Genomic DNA, 18,896 nt, shown 5'->3' on the forward strand with positions numbered 1-18,896 from the left:
AAGAGGGCCTACAAAACATGTTCACTGAATTTTTATGTTTAAAAAGACACATTTTTTGACAAACAATGTGACTTTTAAGGAGCTACTTGCATTCACAGTATCCTCAATAAACTAATGACATCATCCATGGCGTCACTGCGGAAACCCTGATGGGCGGGTTTTAAATGATACTGACCGAGGTCGAAGCCCTGTGTTTAGCCCAAACTGATCGTACTGGCTTAGCTAATGGCATGACCTCCTTTTCACTGTGAACCACACGCAGAGTTTAGGATGTTCTGAAGACTCTCCAACGCCACTACGGATGATATGAACGCACTGGCCGCGACCACAAAATGACACGTTCTGCATGCACATGGTGTACTTATGATCGTCAGTCACGCTATAGTCTCCATTAGTAAGACGTGGCCACGTGGCTGTAAGGAAACCCCTCAGCTGTAAACAGATCTGTGCAGATGAATTTCTGCGCACGGATTTTGTTTGTTCTGAAGACGTAAAATTGACAACACAATTTTTTTTTTTTCACGATTCCGCAAGATTCGTTATTGCCAAGATTCTACGGTAGTTGATTCACATGCATTGTTGAGACACAAGGCATAAGACAAGGGGTGCACACAGAAGACATTGCGTGTACGCATCCGTTATCTTGCCCTTAGTCATCTTGGTGCTGTTCAGGTCTCAAGAATGTGTGTCAGTAAACACCACAGAAACGCTCGTTTTTAACGTGGCACAACCCTTCACGAAACGGAAGAAACTGGACATGGACAAGAGAAAATGCGATTCGTTGTTTCATGAAGAATTCAGCGCGTCAAATAGCAGCACGTACAACCAAGTAGGCCTGATTCTCACTCTCTTAACACAGAAATGACCTGTGGTTTATTACTCCTTGTCAGAAGCAATGTATGCCAGAATAATTGGTGCTACCAGAGGTTTTTCTATGTTTCACACACAAATGACAGCAGTGGAAGATGGTCAAATGATGTAAAAGTGTTCTACGACAGTCTTTATTAACAAATTGCTGTAATCTAACCCACTATAGCAGCCGAAATTTTAAGCGAGGTTCACCTGCCTCCAAAACTATTAAAAAGGTGCTCTTCAAAATCTATAGAAATCAAATCTAGAAAAAGCTGCAACAGCAATCAAGGCACAAAATGGTTTGACACGAGTCAAATAAGCCCAAATCATGAGTCCAAGCAGCCTGAAGGCCAGGTGAGGTCTTCAATTGCTGCACAACACCCCCCCTCTCCACCCCCCCCCCCCCCCCCCCGATAGAGAGAGAAGAGCTAATTTCACAACGCAGTTGAGCATGTTGGCTGAAATAGGTTGCGGCTGACGCACACCCACCTGGAGAAAGAAGAGCGGGTGCTTGGGAATGCCGTACTGGAAAGGCCACACGTTGTCGAGATACCACAGCAGGAGCGCGTAGATGAACACCGAGATGAGCATCATGAGCACCACCTGCCCAAGCGTGACATTGTCGGCAGGCACGGCCACCATCCCCAGATTGCTCCACTTTGCACCAATGCCTGAGAGAGAGAGAGAGAACAGTAGGGTTAGCTAACAAAGGAAGGAGAAAGTGGGTTGCGATCCTCACACCTGCCACATAGCAGTGGAGAGAAGGGGAAGGAACAGCACCACAATAAAGCGAATATATGTGGAAATAGGGAAGGAAGGCATAGCAGGGGGGCGACAGAAAGTTAGGTGGGCGGACAAGGTTAAGAAGTTCGCAGGGGTCAAGTGAATGCAACAAGCACAGGACTGGTTTAATTGGGGAAATATAGAAGAGACTTTCCCCCCGCAGTGGGTGTAGTCTGGCTGATGATGATGATGAGCAGAAGCATAACACCACGCTTACTTTCACATAAGTCAACCTTAGCATTTTTGAAGCAGAAGCTTCGCTAAGCTAAGTAAAGCCAAGGTTGCTGTGGCTGGGAGTTTGACCTTCAAGTGACCTTGACCTAATTAAGTGTGGGTGTCTATGACTTTGTGGTGTCCACCCAAAAGTGTACTGTGCCTTCCTTTCCCCAAAACTTAACTTCAAGAAATATGAAACCTTGACTTTGACCTGATTAAGTGTAGGTACTCACGATTCCGTGGTGTCCAACCAAAACCTCTTCTTTCCCTGAAACCTAATTTGAACAGAGAGGCAGGCTTGTGCTGTGCAACGTCAGCACACGTTAAAGGCCCCAACCTGGCCGAAATTTACCCCGCAGCCTTCCACTATGGGACCTCTTTCACTCGTTCCGCTTTCCCTCTCACCTTTCTCCCTTCCCTCGTGGAAGGGTTCAGGTGTCTGAGGAGAAGCCTGACAGATACTGTGCTTTTGCTTCTTATAAACCAATTCACCCAAATGTATAAGACACTTTCCTTTCCCCAAAACCTAACAGAAAAAAATTATGAAAAAAACTGGATTGAAGAAGTTGTGTTACAGGGGCTATCGCTGCAACACTCACAGCTTTCTGTCTATCAGTAGGTTCAAGCCATGCTTAAACTTCAACAATTTTTTCACATGTCATTCCCTGTGCGTAATGATTCCATTTGCATTATCTCTGTCACTGCATTTTTTTGTATTTTTTGGTTCCCCCCCCTCTTCTTGTAATGCACGAACCTCTACCCCAAGGGTGAAAAAGTACGGTGAAAAGAAACAGCCCCCACCTTGGCCCTCAAAAAAGGAGATGAGGCGGAAGGCCCAATAGAGGCCACTGTTGGGCAGCAGCGACGTGGACAGCTTGGCGGCTCGGCTGATGCTCATGTAACGATCCGAGCCCAGGGGGTCCAGGATCGACGTCGGCAGACTGTAGCTGATGACCCAGCCCACCGTCGAAAAGATAACTCCGACTACAGCTGCAGAGAAGGAAAAGGCACAACATGCTGGTCAGTCTCACCAGCAGCAGAAAGGAAATGTTAATCACAGAACAGTGATGGCAGAGCATGCTGTACTGCAATGGACTTACATCGCTGAGGTGACGATTAGTGCCTAGATGCCAAGCAACTGACACACCTGCCTATTCAATGAAACAAATGCCCCACCACTGAGAAAGATGCCTCATCACAGATACAGGTGCCAAGTCAAAGACAGGTGCTTCATCACCAAGACATGGTCGTCGACAGGTCACCGAGACAGGTGCCTAGTCACTGGGGCCAGGCACCTTCTACAGATCACTTAAACATCACAGTCATCTAGTTTTCTCTTTTTCCTCTCACATCTTTCCCACTGGATTTGCAGCAAAGCAACTGTTATCTTCATGTTCTTTCTGACTTCTGCTTCCCATCCGGCTCCAAGCTCTTCAAATTAACACTCAGCAGAGTAGATGTGCACCTCTCCGTACACTGCAGCCAATGTACATAGCGCTGATGACTCGCCATTTTTGAGCCAGCTGAAATTGTGGCATGGAGTGTTAAGCCTCAAGTCAGAGTGGGTGCAGTTTTAGTTTACGGGAGACCATGTGCGCACATGATGCAGGCACAGTGCCAAGATATGGCCATGTACACCCTTTGTCAAAAGTTTAGAGTCCAGGAAGGGGGTCTACTTTTGAGCCATACTATGTGGCCTGTAATGCATTCCCAGGTTTACAAGCTTGCTGAAGGCAAGATTTTTTTTGTCCTACCCTCTCCAATGATTAGGACTTCCAAGATTGTTAAAGACGTCATAATATATGGCTTAAAAGCAAACCCTTTGGGCTCTAAGCTTTTGACAAAAGTTGTACATCTCTGCCAGCGCAAATACAACGGTGCCTTGCCTTTTCCGCACCGGCAAGGAATCTCCCCCTTCATGAAAGTGTGCTCTCGCAAGGCAGCATCTCCACAGATCTCCTCAATAAAAGCCATGCGAAACAGTTCATCTTGTATCTAGATATTTTTCTTTTAAATGGAGCTCTATGGGAAAAAAAACCAATGGCTCCCCTCGTTCAGCTTAATTGGGTTCATCTTAATGGAAGTCTACCCTACATGGCATGCTGTGTAGTTGCACTGAACCTATGCAGTGCAGACCCAGTATGGCTGTAAAAAACACTCAGGATTGTAGAAAGGAGCAACTTGCATAAACAGTGGAAACTACACTTACTGATGACTACTGCCTCAAAATCCAGCAACTTCCAGCAAATCCAGCAATTCAGATTTGTACGCTTTTGTTAACCTTCTGTTTTATATATATATCCTGTATGCGCCCCTCCCTTCTGTAACGTACAACTGTACCCTGAGGGTATTATAAATAAATATAAATATAAATAAATAAACTACTTTGAACCTAATGCGGGGCTCAACAAGTTTGGTAAGAACGTTGGAACAGTCACTGTGCTACAAATAAGCTGCACCTCATAGCATCTGCTCAGTTTCAAAGGTAGCACTGAAATATGAGTGCTTGCATAGATGTTAGAACCTATATGCCTTCAAGCATTGCATCATGAACCCTGAAGCAGCTGCATCAATTCTTGCTGTCTTCGTTCTGCAGCCTAAAATACAGCACAGGCAAGGCCTGTATGTATACATTTGAATATATAGTAGGAATATGTATGGTCTCACTCTACACATCACAAAGCTCACAACAAAAGTCGCTCATCTCAAATAATCCAAACTAAACATGACCACAGCCAATAACGTCAGCCAATGGCCGCAGTGACCGCAGTCTCACCACTGTTGAAGATGACAGTGAACAGGAGCAGGAACAAGATGGCCGATGTGGCATAGATGAGGCAGATGAAGAGCAGGAGGCTGAAGTCACTGTACAGGAGAACGGCAGCCAGAGGCGCGACGGGGATCTTGAACAGCACCAAGCTGATGGTCAGCGTGACGGCCAGCACCAGGAAGCCGCTGGCAAAAGTGCCGATCCAGTACACCCAGTCTGTCAGCCCCATCATTCGCATCAACTCCTGTCAGGGGACACACGCCAGAACACTTAACATGGCACGCTTTCGAAACAAGTCGGCCTGTTTGTAGTGACTCGCGCGAAGGCCTCTTCCACTCCGACACACTAAGTACTGTCAATATTCATCCTTCAAGTCACAGTCCTAATACAACTGCCTATTTTGAACAGGTAAACCGAAAAGCAGTTGTCTCGGTATTGTCGACAAACGCTCTAGAGCATGCCGTCTTACAAGAGAGTTCCATAGATGGCAAGAGAGAATAGACATTCCAGTCCTGCAGCCCTCCTTTCACTGCTAGGAAAAGTTGTCAGCAAATAAGAGCTGCATATTGGCACTTTACACTTATCTTACCAAAGGCTGGCGAAACCACTGTTAGTGCAAAGGGCGGCATGGAGAAGCCAGCTTCCGGAATTACAAAAGGAATCCATTTCGCACAAGAAACCTGGCACAATCTTTTAATTGGTTGGTGCAGGGAAGTCTCCTAATTGACATTAGCAAGACTTTCCTGCTAAATGAAGGGATTTATTAAACAGCAAGAGCTCAGTGACTGAAAACCTCGTCAAGCATGGCAAAATAGAAAAATTACACACTTTCAGCCTGGCTTTAGTGTTCTACAGATAGTGGTGAGGATCAAAAGACATGCTTGAAAGACAAAAGAGACAGGTGAAGAGCTTTTCAGGTTCCATTTTGGCTGTTTCTGGCAGGTCAGCCCGCGTCAAGAGTGCAGTCACGTGTGCAAAACATGTGCAGCCACTTCTCACCCTGATTCTAGATGACTTCTCTGAAATGACTCTCCGAACATAAATAGGTGAGAAGACGAGGTAGCTGTACACCACAAACATGGCGATGAGTCGAGAGATGAGGTCGAACTTGCTATCATCGTTGTACTCCGGATAAGGAAATCTGTGCATCGCAATCTGAAAAAAAGAACAGAAAGAAAGCACGGTCATGCACAACCAAAAATGCCGAAGAAACATGTACTGCTCAAGATCAGCGGAATGCCACATTAACACAGTCCAAATATAAAAATGTCTGAGAGGAAATCTGTATATAATGTGGTTTGGTTCCAGACAGTTTAAGTTGAGCAAAATAGCAGGGAAAGGTGCTGAAAAATATTTGAAATTCTAAATACCTCGTACAAACAGCTTTCCCTTCTACTCATTGGAATTCACTCACAACTGGTCAAAATAAAAAAAAAAATTGTTTTTTGAAACATTCGAAAATTCTGAGTGAGGCCTTGAAGATTTCAGAGCATCTAAATCCTTTCGGCACATTATCTGCTCGAGCAGATCAGCAAGGATCTCTGCAGCTCAAAAAAATACACAAGGCCAGAATATAAATGGGCGCACCCAAGGAATTCAAATAAGGACACAAACCACCACAGGAGACAGAACAAGGAATTGGACATGTTGATGCTCTATCAACTGCATGTTCTTTTACATGGAAGGTTAGTGCTTCATGTACAGGGGCAATGAAATGAAATTAGAACAGCGGAGAACATGGGCGTTGCGGTGTTAGAGTTTCTCTTTATCGCAAGAATACGCATGCCTTTAAAAGTAACAAAAAATAATTGTGACAGGTCCAATAATACCTTTTGCTCAAAGCCTTTAATTCTATAAAAAGAAAACGGGAATAAATGATTCAGTGCATCACCTATCTCTCTGGAGCAAAAGAATTTATTACATCTGTTGCAACAGTGTTGCTGTTATTTTCGTTCGCTTTTCTGTGTGTGTAAAGCAAGAGCCTTTCAAGTAAAAAACGAAGTTTACAGTGCGCGCGTCGTCCTATCCACACGGCTGGCCTTTCATGCTAATCTGTGTTCACGCTGGAATATGCCCCGACTTGAAAAGGCAACCACGATTTTGAAACATATGAGTAACTTGAAAATCACGCTCCAACAGTCGACCTGGATAGTAGTATATCAAAGGTTAAAACTACGAGGCAACAGAGACACGCGAAATCTTTCTTTTACAGTGCAGCCGCTTGTCTCGACAGTTTTACTGAAAAAGGAATTTAATTCCAGTGCAGTCAAGGAGGCCTTTTAGTGACCATGAAAAAAATGTATATTAAGGCTAGAAAATGTGCTCGAACGATCGGTATTTCATCCCTTGCCTCTGCAACATAAAAATTTTACGCTAGTTCCACTGGCACCAAGATAGCGGCGGTCAAAAACAATGCCCTGCCTCTTCCCCCTCAAGCCAATACATGCTGAAGCTGAAGGAGAAAGATTTGGTTTAGTTTTGGGGTTTAACATCCCAAAGTGACTGAGGCTATGAGAGACACCATAGTGGAGGGCTCTGGAAATTTCGACCACCTGGGGTTCGGTAAGCGGCCGTTGTGGCCGGGATTTGATCCCACGCACTTGGGCACAGTACTAGTCGAGCGCTTTAGCCAATGTGCCATCCCGGCGGGGTAGAAGCAAAAAAAAATAAAGAGAACAGATCATGATTGTGTCCTGCTACATACGGTCCTGGGCACCCAGTCAAAGTGTGAACCAAGACGACTGGGTTCACTGGTGAATAAAATGGGCTCTGGGGTCCCAGAAGAACAGACATGGGGTCACAAGCTACCTGTGACCTCAGTGAAGAAATGAAGTTATACTCATGAATTGAGTGCACAGTCTCTTTAGAAGTGCCCCGTGGACATCTTGAACCCGTTTTTGTTAGTAGCAAATAGCACTGCTATTTTATTTAAAGCAAAACGTCCATTTATAGGTCAGAAAATTGGACTTAAGAGCAGAATATTTTGGGCCCATGATTATTGCTCATCGCTTCAAAACCACAAAGGGCTACCACGACCGTTGACTAGAAGTGAATGCCAGTGTAGTCTAAGCTGAGAAATCACCCCCCCCTGCCCTGCCCCCCACCTAAAACTTCCGCAGTTTCAGTTTGCCCATGAAATCAAATGGCGGCAATGACATCTATATTTCACATGTTGGCCCTTTCTAGCTTGTCAAAGTTACATTTGCACTCAAAGCAACCCCTGTGTGGGTAGCATGTGGTACGGGTCAGTTTGAGTTCGTGCTCGGGGTCTTTTAAAGTTTCAAAGCGTTCTTTACGCAGTCTCCCTCTGGACACACAATGCCTTCAAAACCTTTTCAAACTTTATGCCCCAGCAAAAATAAATGCAGTTCCTGAGAAAGAGCTCCTCGCCCGTATACTGCTAGCATTTCCTTGTAAAGAGAAGTGCAGAGTTCAAATCATTACTGCATGCCCCAAACTTCAATGGTGCAAAGAGCTTGCTGGAGGGTTCCTGTATGCAACCAGGGGGTGTGCAGGCAGTATCAGATGCAAGCAATACCTCATCTAATTAAAAACACAGTGTGCCCAACCCTGTCGCAAGCAGCCTCAGCAACTGCCAATGTTGAGGGAAATGCATACTTCAGCAGTGACAGCCATACCACATGGCGTGTAAAGGAAGGGCAGCATACTGTGCTTTTCAAGTTGTGATGCGTTACAGAATGACCAACTTTCAGAAACTGGATCCCAAGCTACAGCCTTACACCCGGAAGGACACTTAAGCTCCACCTTCAAGGGTTTGATGCAACAGTATTAATGGCTCCTGTCTGCTGTGGTTCCCCTTGTGGAACCTCAATGCATTCGCACTCTGCTGCTCACCTAATCATTAATCCCTTCATTTCCGCCTCATTTTCCAACACATACTCATCAGCACACAGACGTAAATTACCACATTACGCGAAAGACCCCATAGATACAGGGTCCCACTATAACCAAGCCCGTACAACCGTGCCTGCACAACCTTGGAGTAACGTGTACGACTCCGGATCCAAATATCTCGGTCTCGGAGGGTTTAATTCCCATCTCGGCCTCCCATACTGAAGGAGCTGTCTTAGCAGCTCTTCTCATGTGGTGGTCACGTGGCCTCGTGATGTCAAGTGCCCGACCTTGTCCCCTGCTAATCACCTCCTGTCAGAGGCATGCCCGTAATTTATAGCTCACAATATTGATGTCAGATTTAATGAACTACATGAGCCTTTCATGCTGTTAACAGTCATACGATACAAAATGGCCATTGTTTAATAACACACCACGTAGCAGGTTTACTGATGCCATCAAAAGTTTTTAAAAGAAGCTCCAAAAGCAAAGCTGGCTAACATCAAATACGGAAATGGAAATTTCTTTAAACAACACTGACTTGTTGGTGCATGCCGATACTACTACATTGTGCAGTTTCACTCACCAAAGGTTGTGGCAAATCTCCATGCAATGCAGATTTGTGCCTTCTATTTCAGATCCCTTCATTATATAAGCGTACATGAGGTGTCCAAAGAAGCGACCTACCTTGGGCTTCGGGTGACTAAGCTGTCTTTCTTTTCCCACGAGTTTGACATGCTCCGTGAACATGGTGTCCTGAAGTCCCCACATCAGTGCTGAAAAGCCCCAAACACAGTGAGAACAGGGAAAATCATTCTGCACTCAGGGGCAGCACTCTGTGACAGAATGAGAACATAAAACCATACTTAAGGCTGCAGTAAAGAAGTGAGAAGTAAGATGGACCCAAACAAAACCAGACTAGCTTTCTCAAAAGTGAATATCATGCAAGGCACAGGCTGGACGTATCAATGCTAACGTAAAACAGCTGAATGTACTTACAGCTGTATAGGTCGCTCTCTTTCCTAGGTCCCGGAGTCTTGAACGTTGGGAAGCGGTCGCCTGTCCTGAAATCAAAGTGGGTCGTGTTGAAGCGGAGTGTGTAGTTGAGGTCCACCGGTGCAGAGCCATCGGACGGGAGGCCATGCAGAAGCACGGCCAGGCTCGTTCCGGCATACGACACCAGGGCATGGCGTGCAATGAAAGCGTCGACCTCTTCCTCGGTGGAAAAACCTACGGCTTCTGAAATGAGCGAGAAATGCCGCCATACGTAAGTTGTCGTAGTTTAATCAAAAAGGCGGAAGCAGTGCCCTTATTATATAAATGGTAACATGTGAAGTTGATCACTTTAGCTAGTTTTCCAGTGATTGCACATTGGATGCACGCTTTCCCTTGGCTTGGTGCTTGGCTTTCTTTGGGGGGTGCAATGCCTAGGATAAAGGTTTTCGACCCAGCCTCATGCAGCCAAAAGCATGCTACTTCCAAGGCGCTTTGTAATACGGGGGTAATTACTCACTGACATCCACCTAAGCGCAGCCATATGGCCATAAAAGAAAGCTATACAGCTTTCTCAGAAACTTCGTAGTTAAAGAAAAATTCGTCCTGGTCCAGAGATTGAACCCGCCGCCTTTCCGGGGCAGTCGTTCTACCAAGTGAGCTAATCCAAGGCACTTTCTGTTCAAACTACCATTGGTTTGATTTTGTTTATGGGGTTTAACTCTTCCATTACCACACCTATTCAAATTGATTCCCGGTGATCAATGCTTTAAATCGCAGATTTAGACATGTTGAAATCATTTCTCGTGCACCTAGCTTCACCCAGTGGTTAGTTTATTGGTTAGTCCAGGCACTGCACAAATTTTTCCGCTCTGGCAACGTTCAGATTTTTGACGCCCTTTTTTGAGAACTAATGTGCATGTGTTGTTGCGAAATAGGGCACGGTGACTGGGTGGCTTAATTCCGCGAAAACGCATTCCTGAAGGTCTACTGCACGTTCAACATGTATACCTGGCCTTTACGAGCAGTTTTCAGCAGTTTTGGTTTGGTATCTCATGAAAGCCAAGAACTCCTTCAACGAAGAGCACTGGAAATGAGGCTGTTTCCACCATTAGTTTTTTTTTTTTTTTATGGAGCTAAAGAACGGCACTGTACACAGTTTATTTCTTTTTTGCGCAGAGTTCCTGGGTTATTGATCTTCAATATATATTCCAAATTTTATTTGTTAATAATGTATCTGAATATATCGTGCCTTTTTTATCTTATTTTTATCAACTTGCCACAAAAATGGCAATTTTCCATTTTTTTTTTGTGTGTTCTCTGATAAATGTTTTGTTTTCTAATTTATATTTCTCGAAAGATCACTTCATTGTGTGCAATTCTGTACACTGCAACGTGTGCTGCAGTATTATTTGTACTGGCAAAAAAATATTTCCCGCGACCTATGAAAAATGGCAATTTTCTCGAGGTAACGAAAGTGTTACCATCCCAAAGCGACTCCGGCTATGAGAGATGCCATAGTGGAGGGCTCCCGAAATTTCAACCCCCTGGGGATCTTTAATGTCCACTGACATCGCACAGCACACGGACACCTTGCTTTTGGCCTCGACCGAAAAGTGGCCGCCAAGGCCAGGATTCGATCCCGCATCCTTGGGCACAGCAGTCAAGCACCCTAACTAGCCCTGCGGGGTCCCAAACTACCTTTGCACCATGAAAATAAGACGATCGTCAAACTCAGAGGAAACCAATTTTTGTTTTCTTTTTTTTCTAAATTGAGGAGAACCTGCTTGATGCCAATGAGACCAAAGTTTCAGTTTTAACAAACCACAAATTAAAATTAGGCGAGCTCGAATCAACAGCTGTTCACTGTAATCGCATTCCTGAACTTTGATCACAACCCTGCTTCAAGTGTAATGAAAGAATTAAAGACTATTTTTTCTAAAAACGTCACACGTGTCAGAGAGGTTTTCCAAAGAATTAATGCCACTCTCCGATAGTATCACTGTGGTGACATCCATGTGATTACAATATCCAGGTAGGCCACCATGGGTGAAGTCCCTATTAATGCTTCAAATGTTTTGAACTAGCAGCTGTTGCAGCGTTCATTCGTCAACATAAAGGGCCACAATAATAATCAATTAAAATATAACTATAAAAGTAGCATTTTACAAAGCCTTCGAAGTAATCTTTGTCTACTGTTGTGGTGGGCACGAGCTGTTTGCTGTGCTAAATAATGGACACTTAAGCTTATTTGTCAGCGTGGTTAAGGTGTCCACAGAAACAAGTGTGACAGATACTGCGCCTTTCTGTTCCTCTGAACCAATTATTATTATTATTATTACTACTGAGCTCATTTGTAGTTACTGACTGATAACGAGTTCTGCAACTACTAAGAAGAAATTTTTACTCCAGCAACCAAACAAATGTGCGTTCACAGGCTAAAATATTTGGCAACTTTTTTTTTTTTCACTCTTATAAGAAACTGTCCCAACCTCACCCAAAACTATGACTTCCTGCATTACTCGCTTTTTAGGGCCTCGCCACGCAGTATGATGGACTTCTCCTGGCCAGCACTGGTTCCTAACCGCTTTCACACCTGCCACTGCTTATACAAATGAACAGGTTTTTGTGTTCCGGGCTGTGACCTTTTTGTGAATGCAATGATCGAAAGAAAGTGACGGGACTCGGAGCTCCTATGTTCAAACGGAAGATTGCAGTGCCCGCTTTCCTAAGAACATGTGCCTAATGGACAGAGCCTCGACCCCAAGGATACACAACTTTCGGATAGAGTCCCAACTGCACAGGCTACGCGTTTCAAATACCAGTGCATTAGTCTCAGCCTGTTGCTGTGCAAAATGCGGCCACCTGTTTTCCATTGCTCGCCTTGCAAGTGACACATGCGTCATCAGACTTCTGGCTTTTTCCCTAGACAATAGAATGCCTCAAAGGCATGCACTTTGCATCTCTGACGAAAAGGTCATCGATGCAGTGTACTGTCGACATCGTCAGCCGCTGCTCTCATTCTTTTATGACAGCCCAAAGAATACTGTGCTTACTCCCATAGAAATTGCAGTCACATAATAAATGCACCCAATAAATTGACCACGTGGCAAACTTTGAACTGATTGAAAATAGTATTTTACCCAATGTAATAAATGGTAGTGTGTGACCATGGTAGTGTGTGACCAAGAGAAGCACACCATCGATGGCAAGAACAATTTTAAAATATCAGCCACTCATTTAAAAGATAACGCCCTAAATTATATTTTAAAATTCTGATGCCCACAAGGCAGACCTCATTAAATGCACCTCGTAGCTGCAGGAAAGCTGCCAAATGGAGTTTTGAAAATGAGTAGATCACCCTTCAATGGAGATGACCCAATTCTCCTCGGTAATCTACAAATTTGTAACCAATCAACAAATACATTTCATAACGAGGGAAGCGATTATGCATTAGCATCTACCCAAGTACGAGGAAAAAAAGCGAGTTCTGGGAGGGGTCAGGACGAAGTAACTCCCCATCAGGGAATCGTACCAAAACATATTGAACATACTTTCTATGCCACAAATATTATTTACTCTGCAATGGAGTTCTTGCTGGGGAGTCACCATTGGTGGGATACTGGTAGAGTGCCAAAACTGGGAAAGACACAAGACAAGCTTTTCTATGTCAGCTTTAATTATGGAAGTACTGGCCTAAACAAGCTTTCCTCTACCTGTCAATCACACAGAGGGGGCCCACGTTAGCCAAGATATCCCAACAGAAGTAGGATTACATGCAACGCTCAGGTGCAAGTGTTAACACCAAATGCAATTAAGGACTGCTGCGTGACGTCTGGTGACCGCAGTTTCCGAAGAGGAATTACAGAAAGTATACACCCACATTTTCACCCTTTATAACGACTAGTTAAACAAACTCATTGCAACAGCTGAACCTGATATAAACTGAATTCTAAGAAGGCTGCAATATAGAATGGGATCTGAACATAGTATGATATAGCAATGATATGACACATAAAAATAGTAACGCTCGATTATTTGTAGCCTACAAGCAAAAATAGTTTCACCAATGCTAGTGACATGCTTCAGGCAGCGATGCATACTTTGCAAGGTTTGGTTTGCAACGCATTACTAGGTGTAACCGGCTTCGCACTAATGTCGTTACAGTTCGATATATCAAATGACCCAAAACATTGCAGTTCAATATACAGCACGACTTTCCAGTATGCTTTGACAGAATTTTCAAGGCAATAACCAGAGTTCAAGTTATAGCCCATAATTCAATAGTATGATCTAGATATCTCGGCTCAACTGTATTTGAAGACGTCATTCGTGAGTAACTAATTACATATACACTACAGTAGAGCCCCTCAGATAGTAAACTCAAATATATTTTTTAAAAATCCCAGTATAGTAAAGTTAAATTGCAATCCCAGTTACTTTTCCACAGATGACTGAATATTTGTTTACATTTACAGCAAAGGCATTTTATAACAGCAATAGTTATAGTAAAGAACTTTTGGACATGGCAACTTACTTGCCATGTCGTGCGACACAGTGGCGGCAAGAAACCTGAAGCAAGATTGTGTTTCTTAGATATGTTAAATATATAATAGACACGATAAATGTTAGGCATGATAAAAAACCCAAGTGTATAAGGTCCTGCCCGTCTCGCTCTTGTGAACCACTGCTACGGAGCAGCGGGCACGGATGACGGACAAGAAAAGGACAGAAAACAGGGCGGTTTTTGTCTGTCGACAAGAGTGCCTTGTTGTCTGACCTGTTGATCCACACCAACTAGCGCAATTAGCCATTCTACGTTTCAATGGTGCATGGATTCTGTCTACAAGTAAAAATACTAAAGCTAGGGAATTAATTGAAGCATTTGTTATCAGAAAGAGAGGAAGCACAGCCCCGTATGTCCGTATCATTGTATAAGGCAGACAAATACTATTTCCCCCGTTCATTATCATGTAAAACTTGAAGAAAGGTTGTGTTCTTTCAGTGTGTGATGGCTATATATTTCTGCGTTCTTCCTGCAAATAAAGCAGTTGTAAATGGTGCTCAGTCCTCTCTGCCTTCCTTGTGCTTGTGTCTATTTCATACCTTTAATTGAAGACGAACAATTACCAACTAGCCCAACAAGGCGTTCTTTTGAAATGAGTAATGATACCCACTACTTTCGAGATCGTCATCACCGTCACCATCAGCATTTCAGGAAGCTTGTCTGAAAGATACTTTATATTCAGAGGGAGCAGACTCGACTGCAAGTACTTATACTCAGTGAAGTGGTATTGCTCACGTGCGGACTGTAAAGAGTAGAGAGAGAAAGAATAGAACAGAAAGGCAGGGAGGTTAATTCGGCGATGCCCAGTAGGCTACCCTACACGTTGGGAGGGGAACAAAGGGAGTAAAATGAAAGAAAGAGGAAAGGTAAAGGGAGTAGAAAGCTTACACTTGAAGTCTTGAATTCAACCCTGAGTCCTTTAAAAACTTAAGCACCTTCACTGCTTTCCTTCCTGATGAGCGTGTCAGCCAAGGGCCCAGAATCTTAGCTTGCGTAAGTGGGCGAGAGTCCAAGCGGCGTAGTGTAGCAGCCAGGAAGGCATGCTCACACTAAAATTGAGGGCAGTCACAAAGAATGTGCGCAATCGTTTCTACACACCCGCGCTGCTCGCACGTTGGAGAGTCTGCCATTGCGATGAGATGGGAATAGGCATTTGTAAATACATAAAAAGAAGTAAATACATAAGGGTTAGAGTAGGGTGATAGCCATGATGGAAAAAAAAAAGGAAAGCCAGAAGTCGCAAGAGAGAGTACAAAAGGAGGGAAAAGAAGGTACAAGGGCCAGTTACAAATTATATGTTAAATCTCATTACAAGAGACACTCGGTTATAAGAGACATTTGAAAATGGTTTGGTTGGTTTTCCTATGTCTGACAACACTGCATACAAGAGACATGGTTACAAGAGACACTCGGTTACTAAGGACAACTTTTTGAGGTCCGTGGAGTAAATTCTTCACTATTTAGAAGAGACACAACCCCCGGTGTGCTCATGCAATGCCTCTGAAACATACCAACTTGTAAATGATGCACTTCAGATTCCCTTAGCTAAATTCTGTTCCGTATCAGCGTCCTTTTTGTTGCGTATGTCAGGAACTGAGGAGTGCTTCCCCATGATTGGAAAGTCAAAACGGGATCGCATTACTGTTACCTAAGAAGCAAATCAAAATGCATGAATGGACATCCAGCATTTTTAACTCCTCACTGTTAAAATTTGATCACAAGATGAAAGCTTAGAATCCTGATGTCTTTCTCTTTGTGAATCATTTGAGGGTGATGAGCCTGTAAGCATCTGAGGGTGACGAGCATGTAAGAGTGCCTCAAAGGTACTAGAGCAACAGGAAGGCTTGCAAAGTGAAGTGCTTTACCTCCAGAATTTGGGAAGCAATACACTCTGCACTCACAAAAATACATATATTAGTATGAATAACTTCTTTAAGCTTTCCTGAACAATTTCCTGTTAATGCGTGTAAATGCATTTATATACTGATGTGCAGTAACCTGATCAACACAGTGATTTTAGAATTTTTGGTTACAAGAGACCTTGCTTACAAGAGACAAGTTTTTCAGGGCCCTTGAGTGTCTCTTACAACGAAGTTTTACTATGCAAATTATACAAAACAAAGCTTGCAAAAAAATTTTAAAAATGCAAGTAATTACAAGCCCATAAGTGACATTTCCCTTAAGAGAAAGCAACAACTCTTGAATTTCGCATTTTTTTTATTTCTTTCACCTTTCCACTGCTTTCTTCCTTTTCTATTCTGTCATGCCCTATCCACCCCATGCAGAGCACGGAGAGACACACATGACCACTACTTAAACGCGTGACACTAATTGCAGGTTCTTTAGAAAGACGACTGGAACGCAAGTGCACAACGGGCCCTCATAAAAAGAGGAGACAAACAAAGGGAACAAGGAGAGAACACGCAGGGAAGTAACCAGGCAGGCTTGCGCAAACACCTGCACAGCTGCATGCCAGAGCACGATCACAGAGAAGCCTAGTGCCCGCACTGTCTCTCACCTGGGAACCGCACAACAGCCTACTCAGCTATCGTACTCATCCAAATGCACTACAGATTACCTCCATAATACATACTTTCTTTTTTTTTTTTGTCAGTAAAAAAGCACTTTGGACTGTTGAAAACACAGTTTACGCTTTAAATTCCTCGCTGCATAAAGCATATTTGCTATGCTGTGGCCAGACAAAGCAGCCTCTAAAGGAACCTCATTTTCCAACACCACCACCTGTTGTAATGGCATAGATCAGGACAGCTCTTGAGAAATACTTGTAGAAATAAATTGCAAATGAAAGCGAATTTTGCTTCGTCTGCTTTCCATCTGAGAAGCAGCATTCAAAGTCGAGAGCCGCCGAGTGACGCAAAATGTCAGGTGTGAGCAGGCCTCAACGTCTTCACATTAATTCGATGCGCGAGCGAGCCACTGGAAAAAAAGAAACACCAGACCTAGAAAGCTGGGGCTCATCTCCAACAAACCGGCAAACTATCTCCAACAAACCGGCAAACTACACACGATCAAGATCGGCCCAATATTTACATCTACATCTTGATATCTGTGCATTAAAGAAGGGCAGGAACTTAGCAGATATGAGTTGAGGCTGTAATACTAGCAGAGCACAATGAGCAAAGTCACGTGCCGCTAATTAGTGCACCAAGAAATTGCAATGAGTTTACATAAGGCCAAAATAAGAATGCTTTCACATATAGGTGTGAATTGTTCTAAATGCTCCTTGCCTCCGATCATAAAGGTACCTCTACATGCTCGCTTTTGCAAGCCTATCTCCAGTATGTGCCCTAAAAATCGCATCTCATAACTTCTATACTGATTTCTGGATTTTTAAGAAATAATATTCAGTATTTCTGTCCATTAAGGCTTAACAAGCAATGAATAAGTCTTGAATCATGAACTTGAAATTTTTGCAATAGGCTCTAAAGGTCGCTGCAAAATGTTGTATTATAGCATTACATTTATCGATTTTGAAAGGTTCACGGCAAAATGGCAAAATTTGCGTGTGGAATTCCGTTTTAAAAATCTTTCTGGCGCATATACAAATTTATTAAATAAAGGAAGATGACTACCCGAAAGCTTTTGCATGACTATTTCAAGAGTAAAGACACCTAATTTTGATGATTGTGGTTTCTTTTTATAAACCGTCAGATAGAATTCGCCTAGCCTGGTAATAATTTATAATTGATTACATTTCTTAGTATTTTTTTTTCGCCTTTATTTTCTTTATTTGTGCTGAAAAACTGTACACAAACAGTTGGTTGGACCCATAGCCTTTACGGCTAGTAATGGGTCCAAATAGAAAACAAGTACAATGTTACTGCAGGCCTTGTACAGAAAAACTTCAAAATTAACACACACAATTTATTCTGACAGTTACGTGGAAATTAGATAGTGTTTTAAACATGCCGAAAAGTGATTTTTTTCCTGAACTTCATTTGGGACTTCATTCCACACATGGGCTCCACTATATTCTAGGAGTCTCCGGCCGTACATATTATAACAAGGTGGTAAATTAAATAGGTTGTTAGTTGCAGCTCTTGTTTGTTTCATTGGTAATCTAAACAGGCGCATAAAATCTCAGCACATAGCTACAAGCTTATTTGTTCTCATTCCCATATGCTGGGGTGTGTCGGCTTATGAGAGGTGATGAATTAAAACAACGAAGTAGAAATCAGACCACACATTACTTTCAAAGCTTCATGTGACATGCACCAAATTTTGAGACTCCAGTGACCACGGCTGTTCAAACCGTAGCAAGGGGAAAGAAATTCAATCATTAATTTTTTTATTGCGCACAGGCAAATTCTACGTCGTAATTTGTGCACAATAATGCATTACACTCCCCTACAAAGATGAAAACACGCAACTGAAAATTTACCCTTCACACTCTGTTGAAAGTGCAATACCTTAACACAAGTTGAAGCAAACCTGTGACCTGATTCCAATATGTCGCCACAGCTCGAACACGCTAGCGAGAGACATGCTTGCACGCACACAAGCAATCCATCTGAGGTGAAAGCCAGCAAAATTCAAAGAAAAAGAAATGAAAAATACAGGAAGAAAAGGCAGGAAATTCCAGCTGAGGCAATAGCCAACCAACGCGCATATGGCATGTCCCACATATGCCCTCCCCACCCCATCTGAGTACAAATTTGACCCACAAATTCCAGCAAAGCTCACAAGGAAACTGTAGTACAAAAAGAGAGAAAAAAAAAAAAAAAGCCTTTGACACAATTACCTGCTGAGTGCACAGGATGTAACAAGAGAAATAAAACACGATGAGAAGCGAGTTAGAAGCAATAAATTTTTTTCCCATGTTGAAGCTTAATGGCATCTCCA

The 18,896-nt window shown here is 43.2% G+C and overlaps 1 protein-coding gene across 3 annotated transcripts in view; it reads right to left on the bottom strand.

Annotated features, from left to right (window-relative positions):
• Positions 1–18,896, bottom strand: part of LOC146173099 (phospholipid-transporting ATPase ABCA3-like) — a 95,555-nt gene that overhangs the window by 71,558 nt on the left and 5,101 nt on the right. For all 3 annotated transcript variants that reach the window (XM_084584462.1, XM_084584461.1, XM_084584460.1), the window contains exons 2-7: positions 9,473–9,712; positions 9,161–9,249; positions 5,621–5,776; positions 4,628–4,865; positions 2,653–2,841; positions 1,342–1,523 (exon numbers count right to left, since the gene is read on the bottom strand). In XM_084584462.1, coding sequence (XP_084440588.1) covers positions 1,342–1,523; positions 2,653–2,841; positions 4,628–4,865; positions 5,621–5,776; positions 9,161–9,249; positions 9,473–9,712 — 1,094 coding nt within the window. The remainder of the gene's footprint in view (positions 1–1,341; positions 1,524–2,652; positions 2,842–4,627; positions 4,866–5,620; positions 5,777–9,160; positions 9,250–9,472; positions 9,713–18,896) is intronic.

The sequence above is a fragment of the Amblyomma maculatum genome, chromosome 11 (genome assembly GCF_055883805.1).
Source record: "Amblyomma maculatum isolate TAMU_Amacu chromosome 11, ASM5588380v1, whole genome shotgun sequence".
NCBI classification, from domain to species: Eukaryota; Metazoa; Arthropoda; class Arachnida; order Ixodida; family Ixodidae; genus Amblyomma; species Amblyomma maculatum.